At 44.2% G+C, this 18,952-nt stretch overlaps 1 protein-coding gene across 4 annotated transcripts in view; it reads right to left on the reverse strand.

The window, feature by feature from the left end:
* The window catches only part of cdc42se2 (CDC42 small effector 2), a 189,031-nt gene that overhangs the window by 44,693 nt on the left and 125,386 nt on the right, over nucleotides 1-18,952 (reverse strand). For 3 of the 4 annotated variants that reach the window (XM_033017765.1, XM_033017766.1, XM_033017764.1), the window contains one exon: nucleotides 6,004-6,283. In XM_033017765.1, coding sequence (XP_032873656.1) covers nucleotides 6,004-6,057 — 54 coding nt within the window. In that variant the 5' untranslated portion in view covers nucleotides 6,058-6,283. Of the gene's footprint in view, nucleotides 1-6,003; nucleotides 6,284-6,628; nucleotides 6,799-18,952 lie in introns of those variants that run through there. The other variant, XM_033017767.1, reaches the window with a different exon arrangement.

Below are 18,952 nucleotides of genomic sequence, written 5' to 3' on the forward strand. Positions count from 1 at the left end.
GGGTCTCAACCCGAAATGTCACCCATTCCTTCTATCCAGATCTGCTGCCTGTCTCGCTAAGTTACTCCATAATTTTGTGGCTATCCAGCTGTATCAATATAAATTTCTGCATTCATTGCATTCCATCTTTCTGTCGCTCCTCACTCTAGTTGCCTTACTAGTTCCACTGTTCTTATCCCTTCATTTTCACCTCCTCCTCCTCAGCCAACAATAGACCATTGTGGGCTCTTTGGCCACAGGAGCCATCTCTACTTTGTTCTGTACCTTTTCATCCCTCTACTTTCCCTGTACCCTGACTCTCAGTCTGAAGGGTCCCGACCCGAAACATCACCTATTCCTTTTCTCCAGAGATGCTAAGTTGGTCCAGCATTTTGTGTCTATCTTCGGTGTAAACCAGCATCTGTAGTTCCTTCCTCCACACTTTCTAAGCTGCCTAGTCAAGTCTCCCAATCAGCAGTGTTCCATGAAACATTGGAAAAATCATTGCAATGTCTTTGAGTTGTCCCAAGGTTGTTGCACAAAGTTGGAAATGGCATAGTGTAAATAGCAGCATTGTGAGATGTATGCCTGACAGCAGAAAAATGTCAGATGCGTTGTCGTGAGAAATGGATAGAAATACCGAGTCCTGTTTTCCAATGGCCTCTACCTCGTCCAGAAATTATCACAAAAGCAATCTGATCTCGGTTCAAATGCTTTCTGTGTGATTAATGCATTCAAAAATATTTGCTAACCAATCCATTTATGGGCAAAAGAAACAAATAGTTACCACAGGCAGAAAAAAACTTACCTCAAATTTAAAAGTCAATACTTAATTGACATCATCACAAAGAAATTCACTCTCGGATGTCATGTCCACATTAAATGGGCTTTGGTTTTGAGTCAGACCCATTGTCAGACACTTTGATGATTACAGGCTCATAATCCAATCACCCACTGATCTCCCCAATTATCCAAAACTAGTCACATGAACATTAATGATAAAACATTTTACTGGTATATCACAATGTTCAAATTTTTCCACAACAGACATATTATTTGAAAATACCCATGTAATTTTGATGCATTGCCTCTTTAATAAAGTACAACCAAACACTGTTAAACAGTTTCCCACACTATGATCAGTCACCAGCTATGAATTTCCTTGTAGTTCACCATATGCTTCAATGATTCATTCACGGCAATTGGTTGTTTTAAGCATTAGGATTTTAAACTATTCTATGTTCAAACAAGAATTCCAAATTTTAATCGGAAATCTTCAGAGTAAAATGGGAAGGGGAAATAGGCTAAAAGTTTCACTACCAGCTTTCAATGGATACAAAATAACGTTGTGGGTCTAAAGGGGCTGTCCCACTTGGGCCACCTAATCTGCGAGTTTAGAAGAGTGTCTTCGACCTTCAAACTCGCAGCATGGTCGACACATGGTCCTAAGAGGTCCTATGAGGTCACTGGAACTCTCCTTCGTGCTCGAGGGAAGTTCCCGAATACTCGTGGCCTCAGCTAGGTTGCGGGAAAATTTTCAGCATGTTGAAAAATTTTCCGCGAGTAAAATGTGGTCGGCATGGTTCTTTTAAACTCGTAGTGCAGTGGAGTGGGGTCGCTATTTAAATACAGGCAGCCGTAGACAATCTCTGTCGCTGACCATGCATTTTGATTGGCTCATTGGAGTTTTCAGGACCAAGGAAAACCTACCAGAAGGTAAAATGCCTGCTAAAAATGCCCCCCCGCCGCGCTCTCTAAAGAACTTACCGTACACTGTGGCAGCTGTTTACCTTCCTCTTCATCGTGCAGACAGCACTCCCCCGCTTTCCCTGGCCCCCGCCTTTGCTGTGTGTGTGTGTATGTGTGTGTGTGTGTGTGTGTGTGTGTATGTGTGTGTGTGTGTGTGTGTGTGTGTGTGTGTGTGTGTGCGCGCGCGCGGTCGATCGATCCAACTCGCGGCTTTCCAGGCGAGTGCCCTCGAGCTTGAAAGTCGAAGACACTCTTCTTAATTCGCGGATTAGGTCGCCCAAGTGGGACAGCCCCTTTAGAGTCATACCGCATGGGAATAGGCCCTTCGGCCCAACTTGCCAACACCAACCAACATACTCCATTTACATTAGTCCCAGCTGTCTGCATTTGGCCCATATCCTTCTAAACCTATCCGATCTATGTACGTGCCCAAATGTCTTTTTAACATTGTGATAGTACCTGCCCCGTTTACCTCATCTGGCAGCTCATTCCAAATACCCACCACCCTTTGTGTAAAAAGGTTGCCCCTCAGATTTCTATTAAAGTCGCATTGAAAACATCAGGTGGACAACTACATCCCAAATCACAAAGTCCCCTGTCTTGTCTATGTAAGGATGCAAATTATCCTGGAAATAGTTGATGCAACATTTCACTCTGTGCTACATACATAGCTGACCTACTTCTTTGGCCTCAAAAGATATCACACTTTTTATCCAAACCGAAGAAAGTCATTCGTCCTGTGTCATTCTTAATTTATTTTCCATAGGATATGAGAGTTGCCAGCAGACCAAACTTCACTGTCTATCCACAAAAGCCTTTAGGATGTAGCTCAGCTGACTTCTTCAACCTTTGTGGTCCTAGTAGTACTGCTACTGCAGCCGCACACTGGCTAGGGAGACATAGAAAATAGGTGCAGGAGTAGGCCACTCGGCCCTTCGCGCCAGCACTGCCATTCAATATGATCATGGCTGATCATCCAAAATCAATACCCCATTCCTGCTTTCTCACCATATCACTCGATTCCATTAGCCCTCAGAGCTAGATCTAAGATCTATATCTGAGACGGTACACACAGTGGCCAGTGTGGGCCAGTGTTGAGAGGAAATATCACTGAAAGTGACGGATGGGATGTTCAGTCCAGTGAAATGCTATGTCAGTGGATACATTTAAAGCAGAGATAGATACATTTTTGATTAGTATATGTGTCAGAGGTTATGAGGAGAAGGCAGGAGAATGGGGTTAGGAGGGAGAGATAGATCAGCCATGATTGAATGGAGCAGTGGACTTAATGGGCCAAATGGCCTAATTCGACTCCTATCACTTATGACCTTTGCCCAAGGATTGCCCAGATGAATATGGTCTGGTCCGGCTGAATCAGTCCCCTGATTGAATCATAATGGAGATTCTGAACCATGTGAGGAGAAAGATCAAGCAATCAGGAGTAAAGTTGAGGATATCCAAAGCCACTTCTTTCTGACTGTATATTCCATTGCCTCAATTTCTAGTTTATTTTTTCTATTGACAAGAAACGAATGGTAACAGGGAATTCTGGGATTTTAGTTTAGTTTAGTTTAGAGATACAGCGTGGAAACAGGCCCTGTGGCCCGCGCATTGACCAACGATCACCTATTCACTAGCTCTATCCTACACACGGGACAATTTACTGAAGCCAATTAACCTACAAACCTGTACGTCTTTGGAATGTGGGAGGTAACCCGAGGTCATAGCCTCAGAATTAAATGGCGCTCTTTTAGAAAGGAGGTAAGGAGGAACTTCTTTCGTCAGAGGGTAGTTAATCTGTGGAACTCATTGCCACAGAGGGCTGTGGAGGCCTTGTGGATATTGAGGTCAGTGGATATATTTAAGATAGACAGATTCTTGATTAGAACATGTGTCATGGGTTATGGGGAGAAGGCAGGAAAATGGGATTAGGAGGCAGAGGTCGGCATGATTGAATGGCAGTGGACTTGATCGGCTGAATGGCCTAAGTCTACTCCTATAACTTGTGAACTTGTGAAACCAGAGCAATCGGAGAAAACCCATATGGTCGCAGGGAGAACGTACAAACTCCGTACAGACAGCACCTGTAGTCTCGATCCAACCCGCGTCTCTGGTGCTATACAGCAGCAACTCTACCGCTGCGCCACCGTGCGGCCCGAATGATGGCTAATTAGCCAGTGTGATTCCTATAACTTTGTTAGGGCATTGTGAGGCTGTTCGTTGGGACCAATATCAAAATCTGGCACATCCTCTACTGTAAATGAGAAAGACTTCGGTTTGGTTTTCTGTCCAGGCCAAGGCCCAAGATGACAATATTGCTCTGGACCCTGCACTCCCTGCACAGATTTCCTTCCAATAAAGACATCGGCAAACCAAATAGGGTTTTGATGCCAAACCAGTAATTTTATGCCCAACGTGATTGATATTAGCTTCTATTTTATGTTATTTAATTAACTGAGTTTACATTTTCCAGCTGCCTGGTTGGGATTTGAACTCCTGTCCCCGGAGCATTTGTGTCTCGGTATCAGGATGCAGTGAAATCACCACTGAGCAAATTTACAATATAAGTATGATATTAAATATCCTGCTTATGTACAGTATTTAGTTGCACAACCAACTATGATTTTGTTTCCTCAATTAGCAGATTGTATAAACCTTGTTTTTCTATTTTGATCATTCATGAATTCTGCCAGTACTGGATTGGATCACTCAACATATAATCTGTTGAAAATTCTGCTCCTCCCTGATCTGTATTTATCTTCTAACAGTGCAATGCGTCCTTTATGTCCAGATAGGGCTTTTCATCTTCATTAAGATATGATATCTTCAGTAAGTTAGTACTCCCTCACTTATAATTACAAATCCCTAAAATTGAACCAAAATCCAAAGTAGATGATAGCTACTGATGCTGTTAGGCTTGTGTCATTGAAGAATGGCATTTGCATGATTGAGCTAAAAAGAAAATTTCAGCAACAAACCATGGTTAAAACCAAGTAAGATTGTTTGCCCGAGTAAGTCTATCACTCATGTCCTTGTAGCCAGCCACTAGGAAGCTCAAATCATCCCTCTCACTTCTCAGAGTAACCACACCCCTACCTCCTTCCATCACAGGTCAATAATTGGCAATAAAACACGAACAGATGACACAGGAGCAGACATGAAAGCTTGAAGTCTCACAATAGTGTGAAAATTAAAGCCACATCTCCTTTCCGGTTTCAACATAAGACAGCAGCATTTTGTTTCAAGCAAGAAGTTTCTGTGAAGTTCACGATCAACCCACTGAGAACCATACATTCAGGAAGTGCCTCTCTAAGTCTGTACACAGCTCACAGCACATCGTCATAAACAATGAGGATAACTCCCTCTGGGTTTTGGAACTTGCTTACAGTTACATTTTGGTGAACCATTTGTGCTTCTCGTGGTCTAATGTTTTTTACACTAAATTAACAACCCAAGGGGTTGTCTTTTACATAATAACTGTGCTAATACATCTGACAAAGGGTTCCATCAAGGCACTGCGACATATTAAGACAGTTGATTAAATGTGATCATCCAGATTGGTGCCTAATTAAGGAATGCACCTTTTAATCTTTGTCTTTTGGAAAGTTTTTCAGGGATGGAGATGGACTTACAAAAACATCCCGCAGACAAAGGATGCTAGAGAATGCACTGAATTAATTTGTACAAGAACAAATGCCTCGTACACTGGAGTCAACAGATGACCGAAAACCTTGTGAAGGTTACATGGTCACAAAACAAAAGCAACACATTTACCATATGCTCTATCAAATCACCATTAATACCATGTAAGGGGAATGTTCAGGTAGTGTGGAAGATGGTTCCACAGCACATGACCTATAGAATCATAAGGTCATAAGTTGTAGGAGCAGAAAGGCCATTCGGTCCATCGACTCCACACCACCATTCAATCATAGCTGATCTATCTCTCCCCTCTCAACCCCATTGTCCTGCCTTCACCATAACCCTTGACACCTGTACTAATCAAGAATCTATCAATCTCCACTGTAACAAATATCCACTGACGACCTCCACAGCCTTCAGTGGCAATGAATCCACAGTTATTTAATCAGAAACCACGCTTTGAATGTCAATCTGATGCTGAGCCATTTTACTCCTCTCCTCACCTACTTCCAAAATCTGTCAAACTCAAAAATATGTTTTGACCCATTCTTTCTTTTCTGGCCTCTTGTCGTTTGATCATCAAGATCCAAGTTAGGAAAAAAAAACTTGTTATCGTAATTAGATCACACTTACCGGTTGAGGCTGTTCTGCGATGCAGCAATTGAAACACAACCAGAATTCACTCATGATTTACAGTCCACCGTTTAAATGGTCCTTCAGAGGCACAGAATCCAATGTGGGGAAATCCACTTGTCCTTCACTTGTCCTGTGCAATGTTGAGAAAGCAAAGTTCTTCCTGATATATCCCAATGGTCGCAACAGTGATGGTTGTAGGCCAGCTGGTCCGTGTTGGAATCTTCACTCTGGACTTTTGTAATATTCACACCTTCCCTCCCGGGCTACGAATAACCACCTATGGGAAATTAAAGATTAAACGTTGGCAAATATAGGAATGCATGGTTCTGGACAAATTATTGACTTGTGTCACCATTCAATGAGAGCACAATTGCCTCTCACGCCGTATAAGCCCTTACACAGTGCAAAAATAGATGGAAATGTATCCCACACATCAGCCAGCTTGCTCAAGTTAGTTATTTTTTCAAAAAAACATTAAGCACGATCACTTAACCCCACACCACAAATGACTGGCTCACTTGCATCCTGTTGCTGGTTTCAAAACATCAAAGCAGAAGAAAGAAAAAAAAGGCAAGTTGATGCAAGTAAGAAGTGCTAAACACTGCTGTAGTGCAACAGAAACCTTCTTCCATTCGGTTGCTCCAGGAGATATTCCAGCCACGAAGCGTCCTTGTGATGATCGGCTCCAGTCTCCGTCCAGCTTGCGAATCACAGAGACCCTCAGGCAGACAGACCGCTGTGTGGTTTATTCAGCAAGTGTGCTGTAGGGAGGAGAGCTGCAACTGCACTGCTGCTTGCAATGGGGCAGGCAGGTGGGCGGAGAAACCACAGGCATTGTGCAACCCTGCACACCATACAGAATACAGGGAAATCAGCTCAACTACCCCGAAAAGAAGCAGAATTAATTCGAGAGAAATCCTGCAATGGTTTTGAGACATCAATTTTCTGCTCTAATTTCCTATTTAATGACTGCTGCAGTGGTCACATTTGAAGTAGCCATTCTCATTTAGCCACATGCTTGAATAGTAAAGACAACTCATCCAGAATGAGCCCTCCCCATGTAAAAAGTCACCTCATGGAAAAGTGGTGCAATAGAAATGATAGATGAAAATAGTTACAATATTTCAAAGCTTGTTTTTTAATTTTATGAAGCTGTTTGCAGAAACACCTTACATTATGCCACTCATTCATTTCCGTATATTCTCAGTTAGAGATTAAGTGTGCTGGTTTTTGTGGACCACACCTGTGGCCACTGCTTTCAAACAGCAGAAAGGCTCTAATCAGTTTCAAGCCAATAATCCCCAGAATCAGTTAATCACAACAAAAGATCGAGGATGCAGTCTATTGTCTTTCCAGTTTCTTATCAAGACCAGGAGTATGCAGCACCAGAAAGTAAAGATAATACATTTGGTTCAAATTAACTGTTTCTGTTTAATCCAAAGTGCTGGAGTAACTCAGGCAGTGTCTGTGGAGGTAATGTAAAGGTGATGTTTCAGGTCGGGACCCATCATCAGACAATCTAAACATGAAAGGTCCTGACCTGTGACAATCTAAACATGAAAGGTCCATTCCCTCCCTTGAGATGTTGCATGAGGAAAGCCTGAGTTACTCCGGCACTTTGTGTTTTGCTTAGGATTCCAGCGTCTGCAGTTCCTCGTGTCTCCAGGTTTCTGTTTGATTCTTATTCTGTAAGTCAAGTTCCAGAAATACCAAAATGGGCCACTCTATTCTTGGACAGATGTTTTAGACAGATTTAGGGCATTTACAGACTTTTCCACACTTTCATCTTGCAGCGTCATGGCTGTGGGAATGAGTGATCCCCAAGTGGGACTCTTCATCTGCAGGCAGCTGAGACGGGGCTGAGGCGGCTTTCCAGAGGGTGCCCAAGCCCGTACGGTGGATCCCCCTCAGAAAGCAAGGCCGTGATCAGTAATGTGTGATGGAAATGAAGCTCTGAAACGGAGCCTTAGCCCTCCGTCGGCCAATCTGTACCGGGAAACTGAGATACAGCGTGGAAACAGGTCCTTCGGTCCTGAGAAAGTCTGAAGAAGGATCCCGACCCGAAAGGTCACCCGTGGTTTTCCTCCAGAGATGCTGCCTGATCTTCTGAGTTACTCCAGCACTTTGTGTCTATCTTCGGTATAAACCAGCATCTGCAGTTCCTTTCGACATAGTCAACACAATCCAATCCCTCACACTTCCTTCCATCCAGTTGATCTTCATGGTGAGTTGCATGAAGAAAGCTGGAAGTATCAACAATGATGCCTGCCATCGTGTCCATTCCCTTTCCTATCTGCCTTTTGGGAGGATACAGGAGCTTGAAAGCCTGAATGTTCAGGCTTAACACCAGCTTCTTCCCCATGGCTATTTGTCTCATGAATCCAACACCTCTCACACACACTTCCTTTATGGTGGCGCTCCCATGTACTCATAACACTGCCTCATTCTGTTATTGTACTTTAGTATGTTTTGTGCTACTTCAGTTTGCACTGTAATCCTTGTCCCATTCTGCTGTTCTTGCATTTGTCATACTTAGTTTAGAGTTTAGAGAGATACAGCATGGAAACAGGCCCTTCGACCCACCGAGTCCACGCTGACCATTGATTACCCGTTCACACTAGTTCCATGTTATTCCATTTTCTCATCCATTCTCTACACACTAGATGCAATTTACAATTAACCTACAAGCACGCATGTCTTTGGGATGTGGGAGGAAGCCCATGTCTTTGGGATGTGGTAGTCAATGCCTACTATGTTCTGTGTGCTGAAGCAAAGCAAGAATTTCATTGTCCTATCAGGGACACATGACAATAAACTCACTTGAACTTAAAGCCTGAGCACCTGGAGGAAACCCATGAGGTCACATGGAGAACGTGCAAACTCCACACAAAGAGTACCCGAGGTCAGAATCGAACTTGGGTGGTCTCTAGCACTATGAGATAGCAGTGTTACCAATTGTACCACCCTCATTTATTTATTGTGTACATATTTTATTTATTGTTTATTCTATGAACTTCATGCGAATTAGGAACTTTAATTGCACCCTGGTGTATAGACAGTAAACTAATCTGAATCAGAATCAGAGGCAGGCCAGATCTCATTTGTGTATAGAATGCCAAAGATCACTGCTGCCCAGTAGATCTTGAACTTTGTGGAGGATATGATGTCTTTAAACACTCCTTTCCACAGATGGTCAAAAGCTATACAGGCCTGTTGAACGTTATGGTAAATGTTATCATCTCCACCTTCCTTTGCTGAGAGATTGTTCCCAAGATGTGGGAAAGCCTTTACATTTTCCATGGTCTTGTTGTGGAGATTTATTGTCTGAGGACAGTCTAGTACATCAAAGAATGTTTGTAGAAGACCTTTGTTTTTGAGGACGATGAGTGTGCAGACAAGTGACTATAAACAAAACTAACTAAACTAAAGTGTGTCGGCACAGTGGCAGAGTTGCTGCCTTACAGAGCCAGAGACCCGGGTTCGATCCTGACTATGGATGTTGTCTATACGGAATTTGTACATTCTCCCTGTGGCCACGTGTGTTTTCTCCGGGTGCTCTAGTTTCCTCCCACATTGCAAAGACTTGTGGGTTTGTAGGTCAATTGATTTTGTTAAACTGTCCCCAGGATAAAACTAGTGTACAAGGATTGCTGGTCAGCGTGGACTTGGTGGGCCGAAGGTCCTGTTTCCACGCTGTATCTCTAAACCAAACTAAACTAAATAATTTATACGGAGAGTAGTGGGTGCCTGGAACACTTTGCCAGGGGTGGTGGTGGAGGTAGAAACAATAGTAGTTTTTAAAGAGGGCTTTTATATAGGCACATGGAAGTGCAGGGAATAGAGGGATATGGATCATGTACTGGCAGATCAGGTCAGTTAGCATCATGTTTGGCATAAACATTGTGGGCCTGTGCTGTACTGTTCTGCATTAATACCTTCATCTAATTCAGTGACCAAATCGACGGTGCCTTGGAGTTTAGGCATGTGCAGTGTTATTTGCATAATGGAGCTTGATGGTTGTAGATGGGATGGCCTCCAACAACTACCAACAACTAGTGGTCATGAGTTACTATATAGATCATTGAAGATCCTCGGACTATCTTTAATTGGACTTCACCTCGTACTAAACCTTATTCCCTTTATCATGTATCTGTACACTGTGGACAGCTCGATTGTAATCATGTGTAGTCTTTCAATAAAAAGCTTTTCACAGTACCTCGGTGCACGTGACAATAAACTGAACTAAATTAAACTAAACAGTTGTGAAATTGCGGTGATATAGATTGAAGAGGTCTTAATTTGTTCTGTAGTTTCTCTATTGTAATTGGAAATATGTTGGAGGTGATGTGCAGAAAGGAAGTTTGATAGAAGCATTATGGTGAAGAGATAGCCTTGCTTGCCACCAGTTTGCACGAGATAGGATGTGCTGGAGACACACAATGTCAACAATCTCTTTAAATTTGGAGTCAAAGGCTCTTCTGAACACTGCAGGATTCAAAGACCCTGCACAGACAAGCTCTTTGCACGCATCACCTCACAAATAACCCGGGAAAGAGCTACCTGGGAGACAAATCTACACGTGATAACTACAGTGAGGTCTGTTTGTTGCCTGCCAAAGGAAAAGTCTTCACCAAGATCTTCCTGAAGCACCTCATCCCAATGGCTGAAGAGCTGCTTCCTGAACTAGTGTAGATTTCATCCATCCAGAGGCACTGGGGATCGAGTCCTCACAATGCAACCAATCAAAAATGAATTTAGGGACGTGTCAATCACTGTACATATCCTTCCTTAACCTTTCAGAAGGTGTCAAAATATCAAGGCTGGAACTGGCCCAGTCCAACTAACGGTGCAGAAATCCACAAGCTGGGTGTAAGGTTCCTAAGTTGAGGATATCTCGAACTGTGGGCATACCAGGCTCAACCAAACCTCTCGGACAGCTGATGCTAAGCTACAAAGAAGATAAACTGATGTTTTTTTCCACTGTAGGATTAATGGAGATTTTTTAAAGGAGGAACGAGAAGTAGAGGAAAAAATGGTTGGAAAAGGATGCAATCACTTAAAGCATTTGCAGCTAAAGGTCAGAACTGGATGAACACATGAAGTTCTAAGGATTATACAGTAAGAGACAATTGCAGGGTACACACAGGGAACAGCATGTAGAGTTGCTGCCTCACAATGCCAGAAACCCAGGTTTGGTCCTGACCTTGGGCGCTGTCTATATGCGCATTCTCCCTATGAGCACGTGGGTGTTCTCCTGATTCTCCTGGTTCCCTTCCGCATTGCAAAGACGTGCAAGTTTGTAGGTTAATTGGCCTCTTATGAAAATTGCTCCAAATGTTGAGGGAGTGGATGAGTAAGTGGGATACATTGAACTAGTGTGAATGGGTGATCAATGGCTGCCATTGACTCGATGGGCTGAGGGGCCTGCTTCCATGCTGTATCTATAACCAAAATAAAACTATGATTAGACGTTGCCTAATTGAGAACCAATGTACTTCAACCAGCACGGGGATGATATGTGAACTGTTTGACATAAATTAATACATAGACAGTTTTGGATGAGTTAGTTTATGGACAATAGGAGGAGGGAAGAGGGACAGAAATCTATTGTAATCATTATCTCTGAAGATAATAAAAGGCACGGATGCTTTGATGCAGGGCTGATGTTATGGAGAATATATTATTGATGATGTTTCCATATGATCTGAAACTCATCCTGAAATAAAATGTAACACCAAGGTTACAGCAGCCCTCTTCCAGAACTAGTGGAGGGTGAATGCTATTAATTGCAGGAATCAAAACGATAAATTTCATACTTTTTGATGTTTCTTTAGAGGAAATTTCTACTCAACTAACACTGGCTGTCAGACAAGCACTGGTGGGAGTGGTAGATCAGCTGAGAGAGGTGCTGGTGAGGTGCAGCCGGGCTAATGTAAGTGCACATATGAAAAATTACACTGGTTAGACATGATGTCTTCAAGGGACAGCGTGTAAGAGGGAAGTGCGATGGAACCGACACACTCGGGGCAATTTACACAGGCCAATTAACCTACAAATCCGCACATCTTTAGGAGGTGGGAGGGAACTGGAGAAACCCATGTGGTCACAGGGAGAACATGCAAACTCTATACAGGCAGCATCCAAGGTCAGGATCAATCCCAGGTCATTGGTCGTGTGATACAGCAGTTCTACCTGCTGCGCCACTGTGCCGCCCACTAGCTGTGCCACTCTGCCGCCTTATCTTTCAACAACTAATGTTCAAACTTAATCCATATTAATACATTCCTATCTTTATCCAAGAAAGATAATGGCGATGTTGGAACCGACTGAACTTTAATTACAATTCAGGCAAATTAGTGGATAAATATAGGTGCTGACAGTCAGAAATGGGAGAATTTATAACAGACAATAAAGAAATGACAGAGTAATTAAACACTCTTTGTTTTTGTATTCGCAAAAGAGGACACAAATAACTTCCCAGAATTGCTACAGATCCTGGAGTCTAATGAAAAGGAGTAACTAAAGGAGTTCAGTATTAGCAAAAGAAAATAAATTAAAGGGACTGAAAACTGATAATTCCCTCTGGCCTATTAACATGCAACCCCCAGATATAAATGAGGGTGAAATAAAAACTGTGGTTATTATCTTTCAGAACTCCATAGATTTATGGGACACTTCATGCCGACCGGAGAGTGACAAATGTATCCCCACCATTTAACAAAATGAGGAAAGAGGGAAAATTGGAGATATTAGCCCAATATCAGTGGAAAATGTTGGAAATGCTTTTATAAATGATGTGAAAATAGGACCCTGAGAAAATAGCAATGGGATTAGGCAAAGTTAAGGAAGTATGAAATTAAAATCATGGTTGAAAAACCTACTGACGCTTTTTTGAGTAAATAATTGGTAGAATACATTAGGGAGGACGAGGGAATCTGATGTACTTGGATTTTCAGAAAGTCTCAAATGAGAGGTTAGTCTGTAAAATTAAAGCAATTGGGATTGGCAGTATGAATTGAAAAATGTTTGGCAGACTGGAAACATACGGCAGGAATAAATAGGAATTTTCTGGGTACAGGCAATGATTAGTGAGGTATCACAGAATCATTGCTTGGACCTTAGTTATTCACAATATAAATCAATGATTTGGATGAGCGAACCAAATATAATATAACAATAAAAACCTGGATGGGATGTTAATTTGCAAGGAGGATGCAAGGAGGCTACAAAATTATTTTGACAGGTTTAGTGAGTACAAATACATGGCAGATGCAATCTAATGTGGATATGTGTGACATCATCCACTACAGTAAAGCAGAAGGCAGAGTTTTATTAAAACAGTAATAGATTTGGAAATGTTGATGTACAACGGTTTTTGTTTGTCCTTGTATAATATTCACAAAAACAAATGTCCATGTGAAGCAAGCAGTTAAGGTGGCTAATGCCTCAGAAGGCTGCGGAGGGCAAATCAGTGGATAAAGCAGAGATTGATAGATTCGTGATTATTCCGGGTATCAGGGGTTATGGGGAGAAGGGAGGAGAATGGGGTTGAGAGGGAAAGATAGATCAGCCATGATTGAATGGCGCAGTAGACTTGATGGGCCGAATGGCCTATTTCTGCTCCTATCACTTATGGTTTCTTATCACTCATGATACCTCTGGGAGGCTTTAAGTACAGGATGCGAGATGTATTGTTCCAATTATGCTCTGGTCTCCTTACCATAGATAATATATTCTTGCCATGGGGGGGGGGGGGGGGGGGGGGGGGGGGCACTTCCATGATAATTTCTCACAAAACTTTTTTCAAGTTGTCTTCTTATGGGTTCACATAACCAACAACGTTTCCAAATGTCACTCGGCAAGATTTTCCCATTTCCCTCATCAACACAATCATACAAAAAAGGCCATGTAACCCTTCTCAAATGGCCCAGGCAAGGCTTCTATCCTATTTAATTTACATAGCCAGCTACACGGGCTCCTTCTGCTTTTTGATGAACGTATCCCACAAAAACAAATTCTTTGCTGACCTCCTCATCCTCATACTGCCTTTACTCCATGGGATTGATGTCAGAACCCACTTGAATGCTGGTGGCAGCCAGCGCTTTCTCAACCTCGTGACTCTATCTCTTTGATGCTAGATTGTTTATCTGAGATTGAGCAATGATTATGAAAAGTCAGTTCCAGCTTTCCTTCCGAACATTGCAAACTCGAGTTTTCTTGTGCCCTCTAAACATTTCCCTGGTCGATTCCAAACGTCACCCTGACGAGTTGCTAAGAGATTCTATCAGGCTGTTGAAAACCAGGGAAATGAGTAGGAAATATCTGTCTATCTGTCTGTCTGTCTATCTCTAAAATTCTGATCTTGTGCTCTTCCAGTTTGCGTGGTTTTTCTATTTGTGCAAAAACGGTATACGATAGCACTACTATTTTTCGCCACCTTACTCACTGTGCACTAGCAGGGATGACAGTGGAACAAAAATGGCAGGTATTTCTAGGAATAATACAGAAGGTGCAGGATCAGTTCATTTCTAGGAGGAAGAAAGATTCCAAGGGGCGACCATGGCTGACGTCAGGGACAGTATAAAAATTAAAGCGAAGAAGTACAAAGGAAACAAAGAGTAGGGATTAACGGGTCCCTTTCAGAATGGCAGGCAGTGACTAGTGGGGTACCACAAGGCTTGGTGCTGGGGCAGCAGCTATTTACAATATCCATCAATGATTTGGATGAAGGGATTCAAAGTAACATTAGCAATTTTGCAGATGACACAAAGCTGGGTGGCAGTGTGAACTGTGAGGAGGATGCTATGAGGATGCAGGGTGACTTGGACAGGTTGGGGGAGTGGGCAGATGCATGGCAGATGAAGTTTAATGCGGATAAATGTGAGGTTATCCACTTTGGTAGCAAAAACAGGAAGGCAGATTACTATCTAAATGGCGTCAAGTTGGGAAAAGGGGAAGTACAACGGGATCTGGGGTCCTTGTTCATCAGTCTATGAAAGTAAGCATGCAGGAACAGCAGGCAGTGAAGAAAACAAATGGCACGTTGGCCTTTATAACAAGAGGAATCAAATATAGGAGCAAAGAGGTTCTTCTGCAGTTGTACAGAGCCCTAGTGAGACCACATCTGGAGTATTGTGTGTAGTTTTGGTCTCCTAATTTGAGGAAGGACATTCTTGCTATTGAGGGGGTGCAGCGTAGGTTTACAAGGTTAAATCCCGGGATGGCGGGACTGTCATATGCTGACAGAATGGAGCAGCTGGGCTTGTACACTCTGGAGTTTAGAAGGATGAGAGGAGATCTCATTGAAACATATAAGATTGTTAAGGGTTTGGACACGCTAGAGGCAGGAAACATGTTCCCGAAGTTGGGGGAGTCCAGAACCAGGGGCCACAGTTTAAGAATAAGGAGTAAGCCATTTAGAACGGAGACGAGGAAACACTTTTTCTCACAGAGAGTGGTGAGTCTGTGGAATTCTCTGTCTCAGAGGGCGGTGGAGGCAGGTTCTCTGGATGCTTACAAGAGAGATCTAGATAGGGTTCTTAAAGATAGCGGAGTCAGGAGATATGGGGAGAAGGCAGGAACGGGGTACTGATTGGGGATGATCAGCCATGATCATATTGAATGGCGGTGCTGGCTCGAAGGGCCGAATGGCCTACTCCTGCACCTATTGTCTATTGTTCCCGTGCTGCAAGTGCACCAAGTTTTGTTCCGAACTATGGTATATTTATAAAGTTATTAAGGTTTAAAAATCTTTAAAACCGCGCATGCGCAGATTGGTTTCTTCTCCTGTCAGTCAGCGCCACGCAGATTGGTCTCCTCTCCTGTCAGTCAGCACCATGGCCAGGATGGCGATGCCCCTTCCTGCACTGTGGCCTGTCCCGCCTCACTCACAAACTCCTCTCTCCCCTCCTCACAGTAACTTGTCTACCGTCTCCCCCACCAACAGCGGCGGTCGCGGGGAGGGTTCAGTGGAGACCCTGGTCCCGTATCTCTCTCCCTCACTCACCGCTCTCCCCCACCCGCCCTCTGCAGCAATGGCGGTCCAGTCTACCCGCCCCCCCCGGGTGAATGGCTGCGACCGTCCGTCTCCTCCGCCGCCGAGGCAGTAACTCACCCTCGCGGCCCTCTCGGAGATCTTCTCCACCAGCTCGTCGAAACTCATGGTGCCCACTGTGACGAACACCGACTCCATCACCCCCAGCGGCCCTGCCCGGCGGCAGCGAGCAGGCAGGCAGTTAGGAAGGTGGGCAGTGCAGGGTCACGCCGAGCGGCAGCAGCAGGTGGGCAGGCAAAGCGGGGATGGGCCAAGTGGAAGCAGCGGGCGGTTGGACAGGCTGGGGATGGGCCAAGCGGCGGCAGAGCCGTAGTGGGCAGAGGGAGGGACGGAGGGAGAGTCGGGTTGCAGGGTGGCCGAGCAGTTTGCGCAGAGTTTGAGTAACACACACACACGCATGACGCAAACTGGTCCAATCGTCAAGTCAACGGGATCTAAACTACAGCTAACAATGAATGACCTGTGGAGGAAGGAACTGCAGATGCTGCTTTTTATGGATGGAGGGAGGGAGAGACTGGGGGTAGGGGTAAGGGGAGGGAGGGAGAGGTGAGGGAGGGATTGGGGAAAGGAAGGAGGAGATGGGAAAGATCCTGGGGAGGTGAGGAGGGAGAGTGGGGGGATTGTGGAAGAGGAAGGGGTAGGGAGGGAGAGGGGGGAAAGTGGGGGTGGTGAGGAGGGAGTGGGGGAATAAAAGGAGCGGAGGGGAGGGAGGAGTGGGGAATAGAAGGAGAGGGGGTAGTGGGGGAGGTCAGGAGGGATAGTGGGGGGATAGGGGGAGGTGAGGAGTGGGGATAGAGGGATAGGAGGGGAGAGGAGTTATGGAGCGAGGGACGGAGTGACTGAGGGTAGGGGAAAGGAGAGGGAGAGGAGGGAGGGATTGGGGAGGGGAGGAGGAGAGAGGAAAGAAGAGGGAGGGTGAAGAGGAGGGGGAGGGAGTGCTGGGGATGTGGGGAAATGAGCCATGCCTGCGTAATTGGGGGCTATGCATGAGTGGAAGACAGGGGTGGAATATTGCGTTGGGGAAATGAGTTGTACTGGGGGAACGGGTGAGTGGTGGAATATTGCGTTGGGGAGCAGAACCAACGGGTCTGCATTTAGTCTAGTTCTTAACTGAAATAGCCGTCTATTCATCAGCAATATCACTTATTTCTGCCTCAAACATTTCCTATCCTCACTCTATCTCTATCCTAGCTTTACTTAACGATGCAAGGAAAGGAGAGATATGGATCAAGTGCAGGCAAATTAGATTTGATTGTCAATGAGAAATGTTTGAAGGACCTGTTCCTGTGCTATTCTATGTTCTATTTAACCCTCTCCATCCCTTCACATAGATTTCTTTCATTAGGGTCCTAAGTACTTTCCAAATCAGCCACTCTGATGGCTCTAAGACCCCTGGCCAACCTACAGATATTGCAGAAACAAAGAACTCCAGATGCTGGTTAATACACAAAAGGACAGGGAGTGCTGGAGCAACTCAACAGGTCAGGCAGCAATTCCGGAGGACATGGATGGATGACGTTTCAGATGGAGACCCTACGTCAGACTGCATGGCAGGTCAAGAAAGGAGAAGCGGATTTTATTGCATGATCAGGGTGGTTTGGGGAGATAGGAACTACAACCAAGACCAGAATTTGACATTTCTGATCAACTAAGTGGGCCAAATGGCCTGTTTCCACGTGGTGCGACTCCATTAATCCTCCTACCCGAGAGGCTGCACTTTCCAACAGAACCGTCGGCAGCAGAGTAGACGCTCACGGCCATTACAGCAGTGACATTATAATGCAGCTGCAATGAGCTAATACTGAGTGCCTTCTTTGTCTGCCTTTTGCCCACGTTGCACAGTTCCAACTTTGTTGGAGGATAAAAGGGCCTACTGTTGAAATGAGAGCGCAAGTTGCCTTCAAATCTCAATGCATTTCAGAGTTTACGTTAGGAGGAGCTCACGGGAATTAAATCCACACACAGCCCACGCCCCGGATATTGTGTGTAACCAAACACTGAACTGCAGTCATGCACAATGGACAGGCAGTGTGTAACTCACCATTAGATCAACAGCAGCACACATATTCACCCATAGTCAATGATAGTTTTGTCTCCTTGCCGAAGGATTATTTCCAAAGAATGTCCTTGCCCAAAGGGGTGAAAATGAACAGGCTGCATTCCTTACTGCAGGAGAACGCTAGTCAGCATTTATTGAGAAATATCTAACAAAGGTTACAATATACAAAAGATCAGCTCCGACTCGATGGGAGTCTCTGCTGTTAATAATATTCAACTGATTACACCATCTAATTTATTACCTGTTGTATTGCTCTCCTATATTTAGAAATCTGGAAGAGGGGGAGGGTACACAAAGCAATCACCTCATGCTTTACAATAGTAAGAGGAGCTCCCCATTGAATTCTGATCTAGGTCCAGCTGAGGCCAAGGAACAATTGCCCCGTTCACAGTCTTTCAAACGGGGAGTTCCGAGCATATATCAAATGGTCTGCACAATAATCCAGCGTAGACGTAGGTAAGACGACACAAGTACATTATGATGTAAATGCATGTTGCAGACAGATTTACAATGCGGATATCCTGTTGTAAGTTCAAGGCAGCCAACACAGTCAGCTCTGCACTTTAAAACAAGGTGCATTTTAAGAGCAATTTCGATTTCGTACATGTCGCAATAAAACATTTAAGGAATCTAGAATACAACTCCAAGTTTATGCTGAGGACAGCTGACAGACCTCCAAGTTATTACGCAAATGTACTGAGTTGTTTTGCATGACGGGGGCCTGGAACGCACTGCCAGGAGTGGTGGTGGAGCAAGTGGCATTTAAATGTTAGTGGCATTTAAGAGGCTTTTAGATTAGCATATGGATATGCAGGGAATGGATTAATGTAGGT

The sequence above is a fragment of the Amblyraja radiata genome, chromosome 3, assembly GCF_010909765.2.
Source record: "Amblyraja radiata isolate CabotCenter1 chromosome 3, sAmbRad1.1.pri, whole genome shotgun sequence".
NCBI classification, from domain to species: Eukaryota; Metazoa; Chordata; class Chondrichthyes; order Rajiformes; family Rajidae; genus Amblyraja; species Amblyraja radiata.